At 34.9% G+C, this 20,149-nt stretch overlaps 1 protein-coding gene across 2 annotated transcripts; it reads right to left on the reverse strand.

Moving 5' to 3' along the window:
* Positions 1 to 6,629: 6,629 nt before the first annotated feature.
* LOC123684367 lies at positions 6,630 to 15,499 on the reverse strand. Of its 2 annotated transcripts, XM_045623596.1 has the most exons (5): positions 15,052 to 15,499; positions 13,787 to 13,882; positions 12,583 to 12,669; positions 11,675 to 11,869; positions 6,630 to 6,840 (listed from the first exon to the last, which is right to left on the reverse strand). In XM_045623596.1, the coding sequence occupies exons 1-5, from the start codon at positions 15,113 to 15,115 to the stop codon at positions 6,743 to 6,745; spliced, it is 540 nt and encodes a 179-aa protein (XP_045479552.1). In that variant the 5' UTR covers positions 15,116 to 15,499; the 3' UTR covers positions 6,630 to 6,742. The 2 variants fall into 2 exon arrangements, with proteins under 2 accessions (XP_045479552.1, XP_045479553.1); XM_045623597.1 differs by lacking the exon at positions 13,787 to 13,882 and having other exon boundaries at positions 15,052 to 15,496.
* Positions 15,500 to 20,149: the final 4,650 nt, after the last annotated feature.

Here is a 20,149-nt window from a genome sequence, read left to right on the forward strand (position 1 = left end):
AAAACTATTCATAACATGTCTTATAATTTTTTGTCCACGACTGCAACAGAATATAGCTATTTCCATTTCGAATTTGATCACAAAATATTAGACATTCTTATTCCATCACTTGATATGTAATAATAATTTTACAACACCTGGTTTCTCAACCATTCTGACTGTTTTTCATTCAATCACTTGTTTAGAAATGAATATTCAGTAAATATTTGGATAACATAGAGAATAATATATATCTGTGATCCCCGAATTGTTTGTCAAATTAATTGCAGCGTTCAAAACGTCATACTCTTTTTTGAATTACTTGATTCAGTATTTAGCGTTGAAACAAACAAAACTGGAAACATCAAGCGAATTTCAAAATATTCCACCTGAAGTATTGAGTTCACTACCACTGAAATCAAAGGATATATTATATGATAAATATAATACTTTTTCTATGGGCTCGAAAGAAGCAAAGAAGACTTGTTTCTGGTATATTTTCATTCATCAATGAAGTGGAAGGACAGGTACATTGAAAATTCAATGCGAAATGGAATGAACCTATCGCAAATACTTGATCTCTTCAATAACTGGTTCTAACCCTGTATTGACAAGTTCTCAACCACAAATAGTAGGTATACAAAAACAACTTCTGAAAAACATTTCATAGAGAACTCTTCACAAAATACATTCGCTCCTGTTCTCATTTTCAATAATTCTCAAAATACCAAAGTGCCATTATGAAATAGGTTTTGACATTTGAGTTCCTATTGTTGTTCCTTAATAAAAATGATATTATTCACCTCCAACGGTCGTGTAGTCTCTCATTTTGCTGGATTGACTCAGATTTCCACTTCAACCTTGACACATAATAAGAATTCACGAATTATCAACCCCTGTTATCAGTGGTAGTAACAATAGAATACGATAAATAGAGTTGTAATCTAGAGAGACTGAGGTATGAAGATAGTAGAAATAAAAGAATAAAGAAAATGAAAAATGTTGAAATGGATGAAGAAGAAAATGAGGATGAAAACTTGTTCTCAATATGAAGCCCTCAAAACCAAACACTTCTAGTGAGTCCAAGAATCCTCATTTTCGTATTCGTAAATAATGATTTGTTAGTAAGTATTGGAAATAATTATGATTTTATTGAAAAAAAAATAAGGTGACTAAGAAAAATATTATTAGGTACATATCCGTATTCGAGAATTTTATCACTAATTTTATTTATGAGCCAGTAATTGGAATCTAGATATAAGACTTTACACAATAAACAACAAATACCTACGTCCTGTGTTTGAGCATTCAATTATTGAGTGATAAAATTTTGGAGAGATTAGCGAACTTCAACGAAAGATATGCAGTGTTAATGACCAAATAATCATTATTAATTCTTAGCGCTTACCCAAAACAAATGTATGTATCGGAAAAAAATGTTTAGATATCCTTATTTGAAATTTATGACATTATTTATCGCTTTGTCTGACGAATTTTTTTTTCTACACCATTACTAAAATAATATACTCATATGTCCATAATCCGTTTCATATTGAGTAAACAGAAAAACGGAATAGATAATGAAAAATCAGAAAATGAAAAACTATATCTAAGTTCTATAAACGAAAACCATTCCTGACCTGTAAGTTTGAAAACTGAAAATCTTTCCAAAGTTGCTGTTGTTGTCCATAGGTAAAATCCTTGATGGAGTTCAGGCGTTATATATGTATCGGATACTTGTTTGTGCAGATTACTTTTTTTTCTTTAATGGATTCTGTCACTACTTCATGGAAATTCTTTTTTGAGTGAAATAAAAAAAAATTAAATTGATTTCTACCAATGTTTCAACTGAACAACACTTTGATTTATTCAGGTTGATATTGATATATTTGTGGAAATTAATTTTGTTTTTTTCCATCAGATCATTTTTGATCAAAGTGGTTCAATGGTATTTCAAGATCATGCAAATAAGTTGAACTGAATATTGGGATTCATCAAACGTTCGAGAATGCCGCAGCTATGATTTTATCGCACAATTCCATCCATACTTATGAAAAAATTACGAGAGAATTTCATAAGTACATTCATTCTATTATTAAATCGACAACCAAGAAATGTAGGAAAAAATTTATTATCTAGCAATTACGCTGGAACAGACTAGGTTGGTATATCAACATATTTGTTTTAAACACTTATACAGGGTGATTCACCGGGATGGCCTATTAGACGTTTATGGAAAACTAATCATAATTTTGAGCTGAAAATTTTCATATTGGGGTTTGAGACAATGATCTTTCTCCCTAAAATATTTTCAGATCTCTACAACTACCGGTTATACCGGAAACAGACTACTACTTCCTTATTTCAAATGGCACACCCAGTATATTATTGCATCATTAGATAGCTTTTTTTATGGCAATTTCGGCAATGTGCCATACCTTGGGTAAAAATTCAACGGTTCATGTGTTATTGGGATTCTTATGAAAAAAAGGTGGCGATGAAGACTCACATTTTTTCGAATATTTCAGCAGAAAAAGCTTTTTACTAAAATTTTTTTTTCTTTTTCGATTCTGCAAATATTATATTATAAGACTGTTTGCGGTTTGAGCCAAAAATGTACAGGGTGTTTATAAGAGGATCATGAACTTGGACAACTCAAATTCATCAAAACTCAAGATTTTCAAATTAGAACCTATATTTTTTTTTATTTCAGTCGATTCTACGTACAAAAATAGAGGGGGTTACTCAAGCAAACCCTATACCTAAAATGAATACTTCAAGAGTTATCGGGGAAGAACTTCAAATGAGGAAAAAACGCTATTTATAACTGTGTTAATAACTGTCTGTTACTTCCGGAAAACACAGAAAGAAACTAAAATTCGATGTTTTCATAACTAAATTTGACATATCAAGAATTGTAATGAATTATTCGTTTTTGAAAAATGTATTGGTTTATGGATTTCTCAACAATCCCAACGAAAAATTAATTAGAATTCATGAAAAGTAAAATTTAGTTATCCAAACATCGAATTTTAGTTTCCTTTTGTGTTTTCCGGAAGTAACAGACAGTTATTAACACAGTTATAAATAGCGGTTTTTCCTCATTTGAAGTTCTTCCCGGATAACTCTTGAAGTATTATTATATTATAATAGGTATAGGGTTTGCTTGAGTAACCCCCTCTAGCTCAAAATTATCATTAGTTTTCCATAAACGTCTAATAGGCCATCCCGGTGAATCACCCTGTATAGCATAGTATTCTGTGTTCTGTTTATTAAGGGACAACTTTTTTTATTTTTTTTTAATTTATTGATAATTAATCAGAAATGCTCGCTTAAAACTATTCTTGAAGGATCGACAATTGCCGATCGTGAATATTGCAAAAGAATCGCGGATATAAAATTCAACATCACATCTGAATGAATAAACAACTTTCTCTGTTTCTTTGCAAGGAACGTCATCTCTCTGTTTTGCTTCTTTAAAACTTTCACCAACGATAGCACAGCTCGTTTTGTTTATATTTCCTTCCGTGAATCGTTTACCAATCCGACGAATCAACTTCATAATAAATAGCGATGGCTATAAGAAAAAAAAGTGATTTAATAATACATACTAACTCCGCCATGGTATGGAACCAGTGAAAGTAGTAATCTATGGTTCAGCACCTCCTAGAATTTTTAATTGAATTGATCCGAAATTCTATAAGAAAAGCCAACAAAATGATTAAAAAAATATTATTTATATTATACCGGGTGTTTTTTTTCGAATTATATAACTTTAAGTTGGCATCTTGAACAGTAATGTTCAAGATGGCGACCGATTTAACAGCTGTTAAGTGATTTATTTTCAGTTTGGTTTGGCGATTCATCATGACTAGACTCACGCCTGAAAAACGCTTACAAATAATGCAATTTTATTTCGAAAATAATGGTTCTGTGCGGAATACGCATCGCGCACTACGTCCATTTTATTTTGTTTAGCGATGAACCGCACTTCTGGTTGAATGGCTAAGTCAACAAACAAAACTGCCGCATTTGGAATGAAGCTAATCCTCAAGTGTATGTCGAAACACCGTTACATCCAGAAAAACTGACTGTTTGGTGCGCTTTATGGGCTGGTGGAATCATTGGTCCATACTTCTTCAAAAACGATGATGGCCAGAACGTTACAGTCAATGGTGATCGGTATAGAGCCATGATTACTAACTTTTTCATTCCTGAATTGAACAACCATGATGTCCAAGAGCTGTGGTTCCAACAAGACGGCGCAACATGTCACACAGCTCGTGCCACAATCGATTTATTGAAAGACACGTTTGGTGACCGCCTAATTTCACGTTTTGGACCTGTGAATTGGCCTCCAAGATCTTGTGATTTAACACCGCTAGACTACTTTCTGTGGGGCTATGTAAAGTCATTGGTCTATGCGGATAAGCCACAAACCCTTGACCCTTTGGAAGACAACATTCGCCGTGTTATTGCCGATATACGGCCACAAATGTTGGAAAAAGTCATCGAAAATTGGACGTCCAGATTGGACTACATCCGAGCCAGCCGTGGCGGTCATATGCCAGAAATTATATTTTTTAAAATGTAATGCCACAAGATTATCTTACGGATAAATAAAATTCATGTCAATCGAATAATCCATCGTTGTTTTTTTGCAATTTAAAGTTCTATAGTTCTAAAAAACAGCCTTTATAATGTATGTCACTAGTATCACGACTCAAAAATAAAGAAATTAACCAAAACAGAAGTTATCTACAAAATTAGAATTCGATCAGCTGAATTTTTGTGCCAGAAATGAGTAGAACTTTTGTTGGTCATTGCTGGGGTTTTTTATCAACTACTTTTTCATTGTAGGGTGCAGGACAGATCCCTAAATTGTACATGAAAATTGACAAAATTATAAATACTGAAGATATGGATTCTGTGCGTTACCTTTTAATCACTCTGTATAGGTACGTTGTATTCAATGAGTTTAACATCGCAAAAGGTAATTTTACTAATTTCATAATTAGGAAAATTTGTTGTTTTTTGTTGCTTTCCAGCGGAATCACAATAAATCGTATAATGAATAGTTTGTTGAATATTCAAGAAAACCTCATTTGTTATGTTAAAATTTATGATTACTTCACCAGTAAAATTTATTTTTAATTTGGTCTCTTCATTCCGGTTCATTATTTCCAATGGAGTAATCTAACTGATATTCAAATTTACCATCGTGGATAATCAAGCTGTAAAAATATTCCATATTGCATTCAAAAACATCATGCTATTACACCTTAAATATTCAAAGATTTTATGCTACATGATTTCGATTACTTGATTTTTTTATGTGAGTTCCATAAAACTTTTTGTAATGGTTATTGTTTTGATCAAATCGTTGATGCGTTTAAATTTGCTCATAAATCAATCACTCCATGAAAAAAATTAAAGGAAAGTATCGACTGTGTATGAGGTGCTTTTGAACGCACGTCATTCTCGTGTCTACTGAAGACCACAGATCTTTTGTATGAGATGTGTTTTTTATGACCGCATCATTGGCGATTGTTTAATCTAGATAAGAAGAACAATAAGTGTTTTTTTTTTATTTCTGCTTGAATTTTCTAGTTAGTTTTGTTGAGGCGATCAACTCAACATTTTGTATGAAACTTGAAATTGTTAGATAGTTATTTGGGCTGTTTCCATCATCTGATGATGGAAACAGCCCAAATAACTATCTAACATATAGTCCATCATCAATATCAAGACAACAATCAAACTTGAAATTGTTATTTAATGAGAAATCTCAACACGAACAAATCTGCCACTGAAATATCGAATTTTTTAAGATATTCTTTTCTTTGGTTCTGGTGATTCCATCAACGTAAAATTTTGCATGGAGCTTTTAACTGTTATTCTACACCTAAATGTAAAATTTTATTTCCATCTAATTGGAACCTATTAAGTAACTAACTTCAGCGTAAAACTTTTTTTGTTGTGCATCAAGTAGTTAAAAAAAGTAAAAAGTAATTTTAATCTAGTCCTAAACTTTTTGGTTTCATGTAGTTTTGTAGTATTTGGTATCGATCTCGAGAAAAATATTTGAAACTATCCTCTCAAAATCTTCAGGAACATCCAAATTAATCATAAAAATCCAGTTAGCAGGCTGTGACAAACTTATTAAGTGCCTATTCTGCTGATTGTAATTGTAGCAATGATTCATGAAGATTCTATGAACTCATATAATCATCACAAAAAAGAAGGCATACCCACAAGACATACCATGTGTTTCTCGAAAATATTAAGATCATTATTGTTATGTTTGTAGGACTTTTAACTTCCAAAGGAATCATTCTCCCATTTATTTATTTATTTTTTGGTATATCGTAAATTGAAGAAAATCCTCCTCTGAATATCTGAATATATATTTTAAGTAAAAATATACCGTTGAAACATAAACACCGTGTATATGAGAGAATTCAAGAATAATTCAACTAACGTGATTATTTTAAAGAGAGTTATTATTTTGGGTTATTCCCATTCGAAATGTTCATTTTCATTCCATTGGTATATTTCGTTGTTAAGCTTTTTTGGACGAGTATGTTGTACATTTGTAAATACATGTTTTATCATCGCAGGAAGAGAGCGTAGGGTTCAAGAAACGTACATGAAAAAGAAAATATTCAATATTTAGTTAGGTACATTAATTACAAAAAAAATTCCAGTAAGATATCCAGCCCTATATCATACTGAAATGAATATTCAAATGTTTAGGTAACATTCAGTTATAAGATTCAAAGTCCAGTTTTTCACTTCCGTCGTCAGATTCGAAGTCCCTATCTGGAAAAGGAGAGTATTCCATTCTAGTTCCCTGAGCACCTGGAATAAAATTATAGGTGAGAATTTATCATTTTTTTCGAAACAGTTCATAAATCAATTTTTTCAAACGTAAATTCAAATCGATTGTGGAACATTGGTATAGACCTTATAACGGGTGTTTTTTTTCGAGGTATATAACTTTAAGTTGGCATTACTGTTCGAGATGGCGACCGATTTAACAGCTGTCAAGTGATTTATTCTCAGTTTCGTTTGGCAATTCATCATGACTAGACTCACGCCTGCACAACGCTTGCAAATAGTGTAATTTTATTTCGAAAATAATGGTTCTGTGCGGAATACGTATCGCGCACTACGTCCATTTTATTTTGTTTAGCGATGAAGCGCACTTCTGGTTGAATGGCTACGTCAACAAACAAAACTGCCGCATTTGGAGTGAAGCTAATCCTCAAGTGTATGTCGAAACACCGTTACATCCAGAAAAAACTGACTGTTTGGTGCGCTTTATGGGCTGGTGGAATCATTGGTCCGTACTTCTTAAAAAACGATGATGGCCAGAACGTTACAGTCAATGGTGATCGGTATAGAGCCATGATTATTAACTTTTTCATTCCTGAATTGAACAACCATGATGTCCAGGAGCTGTGGTTCCAACAAGACGGCGCAACATGTCACACAGCTCGTGCCACAATCGATTTATTAAAAGACACGTTTGGTGACCGCCTAATTGTACGTTTTGGACCTGTGAATTGGCCTCCAAGATCTTGTGATTCAACACCGCTAGACTACTTTCTGTGGGGCTACGTAAAGTCATGGGTCTATGCGGATATACGGCCACAAATGTTGGAAAAAGTCATCGAAAATTGGACGTCCAGATTGGACTACATCCGAGCCAGCTGTGGCCGTCATATGCCAGAAATCATATTTAAAATGTAATAATAAAGTCTAAACGTGTTAAATCACAAAATCTCGGTGGCCAACAAAAAATAAACGTGTCCATATCAATATTTTCGAATTCCGGCCATAAAAATTATTAATCATAGGCCCTATTACACCACCAGCTCAAAAACTGTTACGTTAAGACGGGAGAGGCTTTTCAACAATAATTTTTGTATTTTCCCAACCCCAAATGCAATAATTCCGCTTATTAACGTAGCCTCCGAGGTGAAAATGGACCTCATCACTGAAGATGAAAATCCGGATCAATTTGATTCATTTCAAGGACCCAATCAGAGAAGATATGACGTTGCTGGTGATCGGCCGGATTGGGTTTTTGTGTTAACTGAACCATTAAAGCCTTTTTAGACCTAAGTCTTTATGCAAAATACGATCGACGAGGAATCGACAAACCTGGGTTTTCGCCAACAGCAATATTCTCAGTTGTTCTTGAGCGACGCACACGATTTCGATTCTTCACATTACTAACTTGTCCCAACAGATCAAATTTTGCCACCAGTTTCACTATTGCCATCCGAAAAGGTGCTTCATGACGACTCAAAAGTGCTTCAGTTTTACGATCTGTGATGTAAAATTTTCACCATTTTTGTAGGGAATTTCAATAATAAGTTTAGAGACATCACTTATTAATTTTAGTGTTTCAAGATACCCTCATAATATTATAGTTTAATTTTTCAGTGTAGTGGAATATTTCAGTATATTTACTACCTAGTTTGTCTCCATTAACTTTTTGAGTTGAAACTGGTTTAATAAAAAAGTGAGATGATCGGAAATTAACCACATATTTTAGGAAGGACATAATTCATACTTCCGTTCTAGCAATTTGTTTTCCTGATCAAACATTAAGACCAGTTCTCCACCTTTACATAGCCTTGAATGGGAGATCTGATATTGTTTCACCAAAAACTTCGATGGGTCTGTGAGAAAAAATAATTTTTTACGGTTGGTAAATCAGCTTTTATTATTTAAGTCAACTAGTCAACTGAGAAGAAAGGATAGAATTTTAATGTAGCTGCTTCGATATACCTGGTGATTTCTTTAATTTGGATCAGTCGAGAATTTCGAAAAGGAAACATTTTTCGAATAAAAGTTTGATGATTTTGAGGAGAAAGACCTGCACTTATGCCATTGAATTCCCCATTGGGGGTCAACTTTAGACTTTCAAATAGAAACCCCTTTTTTATAAAGCAGATTCGTATTCTAAGGTCGTTTAGACGGAAAATTCTAACTCTATAACAGAGCCATCTGCGACGATTATTGAAAAATTGTCCGTAGAAAACTTTTGTATAAGGTGTTTTTTTTCGAGGTATATAACTTTAAGTTGGCATTACTGTTCAAATTGGCGACCGATTTAACAGCTGTCAAGTGATTTATTCTCAGTTTGGTTTGGCAATTCATCATGAATAGACTCACGCCTGAAAAACGCTTGCAAATAGTGTAATTTTATTTCGAAAATAATGGTTCTGTGCGGAATACGTATCGCGCATTACGTCCATTTTATTTTGTTTACCGATGAAGCGGACTTTTGGTTGAATGGCTACGTCAACAAACAAAACTGCCGCATTTGGAGTGAAGCTAATCCTCAAGTGTATGTCGAAACACCGTTACATCCAGAAAAACTGACTGTTTGGTGCGCTTTATGGGCTGGTGGAATCATTGGGCCGTACTTCTTCAAAAACGATGATGGCCAGAACGTTACTGTCAATGGTGATCGGTATAGAGCCATGATTACTAACTTTTTCATTCCTGAATTGAACAACCATGATGTCCAGGTTTCAACAAGACGGCGCAACATGTCACACAGCTCGTGCCACAATCGATTTATGGAAAGACTCGTTTGGTGACCGCCTAATTTCACGTTTTGTACCTGTGAATTGGCCTCCAATATCTTGTGATTTAACACCGCTAGACTACTTTCTGTGGGGCTATGTAAAGTCATTGGTCTATGCGGATAAGCCACAAACCCTTGACCATTTGGAAGACAACATTCGCCGTGTTATTGCCGATATACGGCCACAAATGTTGGAAAAAGTCATCGAAAATTGGACCTCCAGATTGGAATACATCCGAGCTAGCCGTGGCGGTCATATGCCAGAAATCATATTTAAAATGTAATGCCACAAGATTATCTTGCGGATAAATAAAATTCATGTCAATCGAATAATCCATCGTTGTTTTATTGCAATTTAAAGTTTTATAGCTCTAAAAAAACACCCTTTAGTAGCATCAAAATATTCCATTTGATGTTCGTCTAATTATTTTCTCTCGATTCTTAAATTATTTGCTTGAATTTATCGATTTGATTTTTATCCAAACAGAAAATTCTTAGACGATTGGATGCCCAGCTTTATCGACCCATTTCAAGCATCTGAATATTCATGAAGGTAATGTTCATGATTCTATTCAGCAGCACATCTCGTTTTTTCCTTGTTTCGTGAAATTATCTTCATCGATGCTCGGAGAACCATCAATTAATGATATTATAGTAAATTGGTGTAACAATCAGAAATACAACTGATGCACAGAAAAATGTAAATTTAGATGACGCAGCTCATTAAGAAAACATCTGTAAAGTTCACAACAAGGTAGAAATGTATTCCTCGAGATATACAGGGAGTTCTAAAAACTCCATGATAAACTTTGACCAAATATTATTATTCCTATGAACATTGGTCCAATTCGTTTTCTTATGGAAATTATAAGAATTCAACAAAAATGTTTCCTGCTTAAGTCAGAAATATGATCATTCCTTATTTGGTTTGCTGCATCTTGAATTCCATCAAGTAAAGGGTGTTTGTTTTAGAGCTTTAGAACTTCAAATTGCAATAAAACAACAATGGATTATTCGATTGACATGAATTTTATTTATCCGCAAGATAATCTTGTGGCATTACATTTTAAATATGATTTCTGGCATATGACCGCCACGGCTGGCTCGGATGTAGTCCAATCTGGACGTCCAATTTTCGATGACTTTTTCCAACATTTGTGGCCGTATATCGGCAATAACACGGCGAATGTTGTCTTCCAAATGGTCAAGGGTTTGTGGCTTATCCGCATAGACCAATGTCCTTCATAGCCCTACAGAAAGTAGTCTAGCGGTGTTAAATCACAAGATCTTGGAGGACAATTCACAGGTCCAAAACGTGAAATTAGGCGGTCACCAAACGTGTCTTTCAATAAATCGATTGTGGCACGAGCTGTGTGACATGTTGCGTCGTCTTGTTGGAACCACAGCTCCTGGACATCATGGTTGTTCAATTCAGGAATGAAAAAGTTAGTAATCATGGCTCTATAGCGATCACCATTGACTGTAACGTTTTGGCCATCATCATTTTTGAAGAAGTACGGACCAATGATTCCACCAGCTCATAAAGCGCACCAAACAGCCAGTTTTTCTGGATGTAACGGTGTTTCGACATACACTTGAGAATTAGGTTCACTTCAAATGTGGCAGTTTTGTTTGTTGACGTAGCCATTCAACCAGAAGTGCACTTCATCGCTAAACAAAATAAAATGCACGTAGTGTGCGATACGTATTCCGCACAGAACCATTATTTCAGAAATAAAATTGCACTATTTGCAAGCGTTGTTCAGGCGCGAGTCTATTCATGATGAATTGCCACACCAAAATGAGAATAAATCACTTGACAGCTGTCAAATCGGTCGCCATCTTGAACAGTAATGCCAATTTAAAGTTATATACCTCGAGAAAAACATCCGTTAGTTGTGATTTCAACATCATAGACAAGCGGCTTCGTATGCCCACATAAATAAAAATCTATCGGATTGAGATCCGGCGAATGAGGCGGCCATGGCTTTAGTTGTTGCCATTGTAACCCTTCATTTCGCGGATTGTAAAAGCCTTGCGAAGAGTTTAGTTGCCGTATAGTTGTACGAAAAATAAATTTCAGCTTACCGTTTAAGAGAACGTAAGACAGAGGCAATTCGTATTTATCACGTTTGTGTACTCCAAGTCTAGGACCAAACCACAGTCCAGAAGTCGTATCTCTTGTGGCATGCCTGTCATCACAATCGTTTTCTGCGTATACAGTTGGAGAATTTCTGCCCACTCTTGGGAACACCGTCATCTTGGCCGCTTTTTTTGAAGTACCTGAAAAAGAAGATAGGCATTAGGTATTTTGAGCCAAAGACAAAGGCTGCAATACGCTCTATTAGTGATGACGTCACACACCGCCATTTTAGTTCTCCTGTCAGTGTTCGGAATCCAAACAAACAAATTTTCATTCAAATTAGTACGTTGTCGTTAAAGAAATTGGCTTATTTTGATAAATAAGATTATTTAAGGAACGATTTTACTATTAATTGATAGACAGAAGGCACGAGATTAATGACAGTAAGTTCGAACTTGAAGTTCAACTAATAAACACCGTTTTTTACAAAATCTGGGGAATGATACAGGATTCAAACTTACTGGTATAACCTCGTTCCTTCTGTCTATCAATTGATAGTAAAATCGTTCCTTAAATAATCTTATTTATGAAAATAAGCCAATTCCTTCAACGAAACCGTACTAATTTGAATGACAATTTATTTGTTTGGATTCCGAACACTGACAGGAGAACCAAAAATGGCGGTGTGTGACGTCACACTAATAGAGCATATTGTTTTGGTCATTACTTGATGAAAATTCATCTTGGTTGGATTTATTGGAAGTAAAATTACTTTTTTCGGAAAATCACAAATGTGGTTTTTGGTTTAAGAGTTTTGCCACTAGAAAAAGAGTCTTTTTAGGTATTCAAACTACTAGAGTGGAATAGTTACAAGAAAAGATTAATTTCGAAAATTTGAATATCTTCTACTTACTAGGATTATGGAAATATCCAGATCGTCCAACACGTACTTGAGGAAAGAAACCTCGAGATCTGGATCTTTCTCCTGGTTGTGGCAAATCTAGGAAATAGGAAAGAATTTCTAAGAATATCGCTAAAATACAAACTAGACAATCACATTTTTCGATTTCATAATACTTATTCAAATATCTTCAGAGGAAACTTTCAATTAGCTATTTTCTTTATCCCTTCAGAATGTCTCAACTAATTAAAGAATAACTGATAATTGATTGGATCCCTCCGTTTATATTGCTAAATGATTTTCAATTGCGAATTCTGAATAGAATAGGTTTTCAGAATTTGATAAATCAGCAACCCTTAAAAAATACAAAAAGGGGCCTTTGAGCACTCGTTTATTGGAAAAAAATCTTGTAGGTTTTCATATCACCAGTCGATAGAATATTTTCAAAATTAATATTTTCATTTTAAGGTTGAGGACTATAGGAAAATAATACCTATGGTGATGAATAATATTTTTCAGAAGAGTTTATCGAGCAAAGAACTTACTATTTCCAACAATTTCTGTCTCATTATCATTATCACACTCTATAAAGAGTGTTTGGTTAGGGCATGTCAACAAATCAGGAGGCAATTCTTTGAGTAAAACCAATGTATGTTCTTCACATAAAAATTGAAATTTCACACTCAAAATAATTGCCTTCCGAAAATAAGTAAAAATTATCTGCATTTTATAGAGATGTAATTCAGAAGTGCTGGTGAATCCATAATTTTTATGGAACTTTGAGGGCTTTTTCATTCAAGAAATCGTCAGCTGCAAAACTTGAAATTTCCCTTTACTTATTTGCTATTATTTCTATGAAAATAATGATATGGTTATCAAGATTTTTTCAATACAAAATTATCGGTTTTGGTAATTAATCTAGGAGAAATGTTTCCTTTTTAATGTAATGAATATTTAAAAAATATAATATGGAAATTCGGAAGAAAAAACAAGCGAATCAAAAAAAAATCTATAGGTGTAAAATACATTAATTTCACTCAAGAAATCACGTGACATATCCTGTATACAGAATCAGCAATCAATGATGTACGAATTTTTCAATGGAATAGACTATATGAAGACGAGAAAATGGAAGGAAAGTAATGGATGTTCAAATAGAGATTGAGTAAAAACAAAACAATTAATGGATGAAAATTCACAACGAAAAAGATCCAACCTTGAGAATACTCAGTTTGTTGCTGAGGCATCGGAATTATATCATGTTGAGGTAGGAAACTAAAAGCAAAGCTTGCCGGATGTCCAATACCTATTTCTGAAAAAAAAAACGGATTCATTTAAAATTTTGCTTATCTTATATGATGCCTTGGACTCTTCAGAAAAGAACTATGTACTATCTAGATTCGGATGTAGACTACTTCTTAATTCTTATTACTAAAAATCATTTCATTGCATCAAAAATATTACTTGGAAAATATGTAACGCAACAATTGGGCGAATGCACAGATTATACAGAGTGTTCCTGAATTGGAGGTACAAACTAAAATGACAGATTCGTCGGATGATTTTAGGAAAAAAAGTTCCACCACAAACGCTTTTTTCAAGTTTTTATTCATAACACTTTCCCTTCACAGGATATATTCAACTTTAATTGGGCATAGATTTGAATTCAAAGTTTTCATCGTGTAATTTGTTAATTGTGAATGCAAATCCACTTCTTACCTCCAGATTTTTTTTGGTGAAACACTGGTAGTTTAGAAAAATGTAAAAAAAAACTTTGGTCTAGCACTAAACTTTGTGGTTTCTTGTAGTTTGGGCGTATCTGATACCGATTTCTAGAAAAAAACTCGAACAGTTCTCTAGCAATCCTCAGGAAAATTCAAATTAATATAAACATCCATTTAGTGAGCTGTGATGAATAAATTAATAATAATATTTTGGTACTTATTCACCCAAGATTCGATAAACTGGTATAATCGTCACAATAAAATAGAAGTACTATAAGAAATACCCTGTATCTTAAAAACAAAGCGTTTGTAGGCCTTAGTTAATATAACTTTTTCTTGAAATAATTTCTCATTTTCCCCATACATCATACATTAGGAACATCTTTTAGTTAGGTATTATTTCTGCAAATTCGAATATGAGATCTGTTGAAGATGAAGATGAACAAATCAAAAAGATTTCCTATTCATAGGTTTCAAACATATATCTAGAAAATATATTCGGAAGAACTAGGAGTTTTGTAGAATAATAAAATGTAAAAATTGTTATTCTGAATTGTTCAAATCATATAGATCTTGGCTGAAAACTACTCAAAAAAATCATTATTTATCTGTATTTTCCAAATTCGATCTCCATTAAAACTGAACCTTCCAAAAATGAATGCAACACTTTTTATCCTGATAAAATCAAACTCTATAAAGACTTTTCTCATCTGTTGACTAACACTGCAAATTCACATGAAAAAATTGCTTTCCTCACCATCGAAACTATGAACAAGAACCATCACTATCAAAAAAACACCGAGCAAAACAAAAACTTTCATGATATGAACCTAAAGATGTCCCTTGTGCAAAGACGAAACTTTTGAAAATTTCACCTGTTGAACTGTCGATCTGTTTCGAATATTCCAGCTTTATAGTTGGCCAAAGTTAGGGGAGGTTTGGAGTGTGCGCTTTGAATATCATCCCACGAGAAATTTTCTTATTTTTTTCACCTTCTTCATTGTGACTGGGAGTCATCTTTTATGTAAATGTGATGACTGTTATTTCCTGTATTTATTCCAGACTTGGCTTTGATTGAAGGAAATTGGCAATATCTACAGACAAGAATGAGTCCAAGTGATAGATTTTCAGGATGAAGTGAGTAGAAAGTATCTTTGTTGTGCATGGTGTTGGTGGATTGAAAAAAAGCATCGAAACCCTTATTAAAAAAACAATTATTACATTTCATTATGGATACAGGGGCAACTATTAATTAATTAACGTGAAATAAAGAAGAAACGATAAACAGCAACAACAAGATGAATGATATGAGGAAAAAAAATTGTTTTTTTGAAATTCGAATTCGCAGAAAATATACAAATCAGAATGAACTAGTTGAATTACAGAAAAAATGCCTTTCTTTTCTTTTTCTCCATCCAAATCCACGCTTATTACGATGTCAGAACAATAATAATGTTATTTTATACCAGTCAAAAACAGTTTTCTCTCCTCTTAGAATTATTCATTATTATGTATTGATATTTCATACGAATAACCAAAATTATCAACTCCGTCTGTTTTGTGTTTCTTTTTTTATAGATATTTTGCTTAATTACAGCTCGGCAACGACGGTTCATACTCAAAATGTTCTGATCTAATCCTTCCCAGATTTCTCTGAATTGGATTCCTAAGACATAAAGAGTAGCTGGATGATTTTCTGAACTTCTCAGTCTTCTATTGAGGTTGTCCCAAACCTGCTTAATCGGATTGAGATCTGGACTTCTTGCTGGCCATTCCATTCTAGAGACTTCAACCTCTTCAAGGTACTCCTGAACGATGAGCGCACGATGGGGTCTGGCATTATGGTCCATAAAAATGAAATTTTCACCAATGTATGAGGCAAATGGCATTACATGCTTTTCAAGAATGTTCCTTATATACCTATCAGCATTCATAGCTCCATTATCAACGACCACTAGGTCTGTGCGAGCAGTCAAAGATATTCCACCCCGTACCATAATCGATCCTCCCCCGAAACCAGTAGTATTCAGGAAATTGCACTGAGCATATCTTTCATGTGGACGTCTGTATACAAAGGAACGTCGATCACAATGGTAGAAGCAGAATCTAGAACTCTTTCCCAATTAGCCTCTTCCTAATGGATATGCTCTCTCGCAAAATCCAAACGCGCCCTTCGATGGGCTGGGGTAAGAGCTGGGCCTCTTGCCACGACACGAGGCCTTAAATCATCTTCTCTGAGGCGATTTCTTATTGTCTGAGTGCTAATTTGCACCCCACGAGTTTGCTCAAGCTGATTTTGAAGGAGGCGAGCGGTTGCAAACCGTTGTCTCAACGAAGAAACTCTCAAGTAACGTTCTTAAATGGCAGTTGTTACCCGTGGTCTACCCTGTCCTGGTCTTCGGACATTCATACCTGTTTCCCTGAATCGCTGCAACATTCTGGACACACTTGTATGGGAAACTCCAAACCTTTCTGCAATTCTTGTGTATGTCCACCCTTCTTCTCGCAAAACTACCGCTTGGGCACATTCCTCTTGTGTCAAATTGCGTGTTTCGCGTTGCATAGCGATCGAGTGTAGAAAATCAAACGAAAGAAAAACTATTGATTACTAGAATTGATCGAGAACAACTGATTTCAGAATGGAGCCAATACATTCAAAATCTGATAATCCCATCTTTTTTTATTCCTGCTGGGAGAAAACATCTGTATTGAAGAAAAACGTTGAAAGTGGATAACATATGCATGCATAATTCTGATAAAAATAATTATCATTGAGAACACTTTCAGTTGTAGAAAAAATTTGAGATTTCCATAATGTGCGGTAATTTTTTTGCGCGGTGTATATTATTTTATGAATTCATACAGTACTTTATGCAGTTCACATGGGATATTACGATTATCGAATCAGCCTAACGAAATAAAAACAATATATCAGAGAGACCACATCAAATATCAATACGTTTTTTTCAACGTGCCATCAGATATATTAACAGTACAACGAGGGCGATCAGGAGATCTTCGATATACGTGCCTATCTCGTCAAAAATAAGGGTAGAGACAGAGAAATTCAATTGAACGTGTTAAACAGGATAAATTGTGAATTCAACATGTACATGTTGTCATAACCGCTGAACTGTACCATCATCAATTCAATAATGTACACAATCTATAACATCCCTCTGGTCTCTAGTCTATTGCAAGCTTCGCTAATTCCAACATGATCTTGTTAGTTTGATCTTATTTGATTGGAAAAGCTCGTGAATATTTTGATATGGAAGCAAATAAATAGATACTACGAAATGATACTGAGCTCGGTTCAGGTAAGGAAAGATTCTATTTTGATTGGTTTATTAAATCAATAAAAGGAAAACAGTGTCGTGAGGTCAGGAGCTTTCGAGCGTTCGTCCATTCAAGCTTAAAAATGATATTTTATATTTACTCGCAAAATCTGAACTGTACAGGGTAGTCCAAATTGGACACTTTTTAATGAGAAGTCCTATTTATATAAAGGGTGTTTTTTTTTAGAGCTATAGAACTTTAAATTGCAATAAAACAACGATGGATTATTTGATTGACATGAATTTTATTTATCCGCAAGGTAATCTTGTGGCATTACATTATAACTATGATTTCTGGCATATGACCGCCACGGCTGGCTCGGATGTAGTCCAATCTGGACGTCCAATTTTCGATGACTTCTTCCAACATTTGTGGTCGTATATCGGCAATAACACGGCGAATGTTGTCTTCCAATTGGTCAAGGGTTTGTGGCTTATCCGCATAGACCAATGACTTTATAGCCCCACAGGAAGTAGTCTAGCGGTGTTAAATCACAAGATCTTGGAGGCCAATTCACAGGTCCAAAACGTGAAATTAGGCGGTCCACCAAACGTGTCTTTCAATAAATCTATTGTGGCACGAGCTGTGTGACATGTTGCGCCGTCTTGTTGGAACCACCGCTCCTGGACATCATGATTGTTCAATTCAGGAATGAAAAAGTTAGTAATCATAGCTCTATACCGATCACCATTGACTGTAACGTTCTGGCCATCATCATTTTTGAAGAAGTACGGACCAATGATTCCACCAGCCCATAAAGCGCACCAAACAGTCAATTTTTCTGGATGTAACGGTGTTCCAACATACACTTGAGGATTAGCTTCACTCCAAATGCGGCAGTTTTGTTTGTCGACGTAGCCATTCAACCAGAAGTGCGGTTCATCGCTAAACAAAATTCGCTTATGAAAATCGGAAAATGGACGTAGTGCGCGATATGTATTCCGCACAGAACCATTATTTTCGAAATAAAATTGCACTATTTGTAAGCGTTGTTCAGGCGTGAGTCTATTCATGATGAATTGCCAAACCAAACTGAGAATAAATCACTTGACAGCTGTCAAATCGGTCGCCATCTTGAACAGTAATGCCAACTTAAAGTTATATACCTCGAAAAAAAACACCCGTTAGTAATGAACCGTGAAAAAAAAAAGAAACTATTTAATTAAATGATTTGATATACTCTCGTCTACAAAATGAATCCAAAAATAACAATGTGGGATTCATCTGGGACTAACAAGTTTCCCGAAAATTCTCTAATGTCACTCGCTAATTTCACTTCAATTCAACAGATCAAATGAGATTTTCAGTTTTCCCATTCCACGTAAAGAGCCTTAAGTATCGAAGGAACCCTTGGAGACATTCTCTCTCCAGGGCTTATCTGGCAGTATACGGGTGTCGGGTATTATGGATATTTTGTAGTTGATTATTATTCAGTATTTCTTAGGCGTTCAGGGAGAATAATCTGCGACGCGTAGGTAAGAGAAAGAAGAAATTCCGAGCCCAATCTGAGATTGGCAATCTCATCGTTATAACGTCCTGGGATAATTGTAATTTAGACAAATTCTACCTTCTTCCACATCTCGTGCTGCGGTTTGGATAATTAATTTTTTTTCTTCAAACGTAGCTTTGGAAATAAAAATAGACACAATAAAATTGAAATATTATATTCAACGATCAAGTGGAAGTTATAACGGGTGTTTTTTTTGGAGGTATATAATTTTAAGTTGGCATTACTGTTCAAGATGGCGACCGATTTGACAGCTGTCAAGTGATTTATTCTCAGTTTGATTTGGCAATTCATCATGAATAGACTCACGCCTGAACAACGCTTGCAAATAGTGCAATTTTATTTCGAAAATAATGGTTCTGTGCGGAATACGTATCGCGCACTACGTCCATTAGCGATGAAGCGCACTTCTGGTTGAATGGCTACGTCAACAAACAAAACTGCCGCATTTGGAGTGAAGCTAATCCTCAAAAGTGTATGTCGAAACACCGTTACAAACTGACTGTTTGGTGCGCTTTATGGGCTGGTGGAATCATTGGTCCGTACTTCTTCAAAAAAGATGATGGCTAGAACGTTACAGTCAATGGTGATCGGTATAGAGCCATGATTACTAACTTTTTCATTCCTGAATTGAACAACCATGATGTCCAGGAGCTGTGGTTCCAAAAAGACGGCGCAACATGTCACACAGCTCGTGCCACAATCGATTCATTGAAACACATGTTTGGTGACCGCCTAATTTCACGTTTTGGACCTGTGAATTGGCCTCCAAGATCTTGTGATTTAACACCGCTAAACTACTTCTGTGGGGTTATGTGAAGTCATTGGTCTATGCGGATAAGCCACAAACCCTTGACCATTTGGAAGACAACATTCGCCGTGTTATTGCCGATATACGGCCACAAATGTTGGAAAAAGTCATAGAAAATTGGACGTCCAGATTGGACTACATCCGAGCCAGCCGTGGCGGTGATATGCCAGAAATCATATTTAAAATGTAATGCCACAA

Source organism: Harmonia axyridis, chromosome 7 (genome assembly GCF_914767665.1).
Source record: "Harmonia axyridis chromosome 7, icHarAxyr1.1, whole genome shotgun sequence".
NCBI lineage: Eukaryota > Metazoa > Arthropoda > Insecta > Coleoptera > Coccinellidae > Harmonia > Harmonia axyridis.

Coding starts and splice junctions, on each gene's coding strand:
- LOC123684367 (XM_045623596.1), bottom strand. CDS start 15,115: ATGAAAGTTTTTGTTTTGCTCGGTGTTTTTTTGATAGTGATGGTTCTT. Junction 12,670..13,786: donor ACAAACTGAGTATTCTCAAG/GTTGGATCTTTT, acceptor CCTATTTCCTAG/ATTTGCCACAACCAGGAGAA. Junction 11,870..12,582: donor TGGATATTTCCATAATCCTA/GTAAGTAGAAGA, acceptor CTTCTTTTTCAG/GTACTTCAAAAAAAGCGGCC.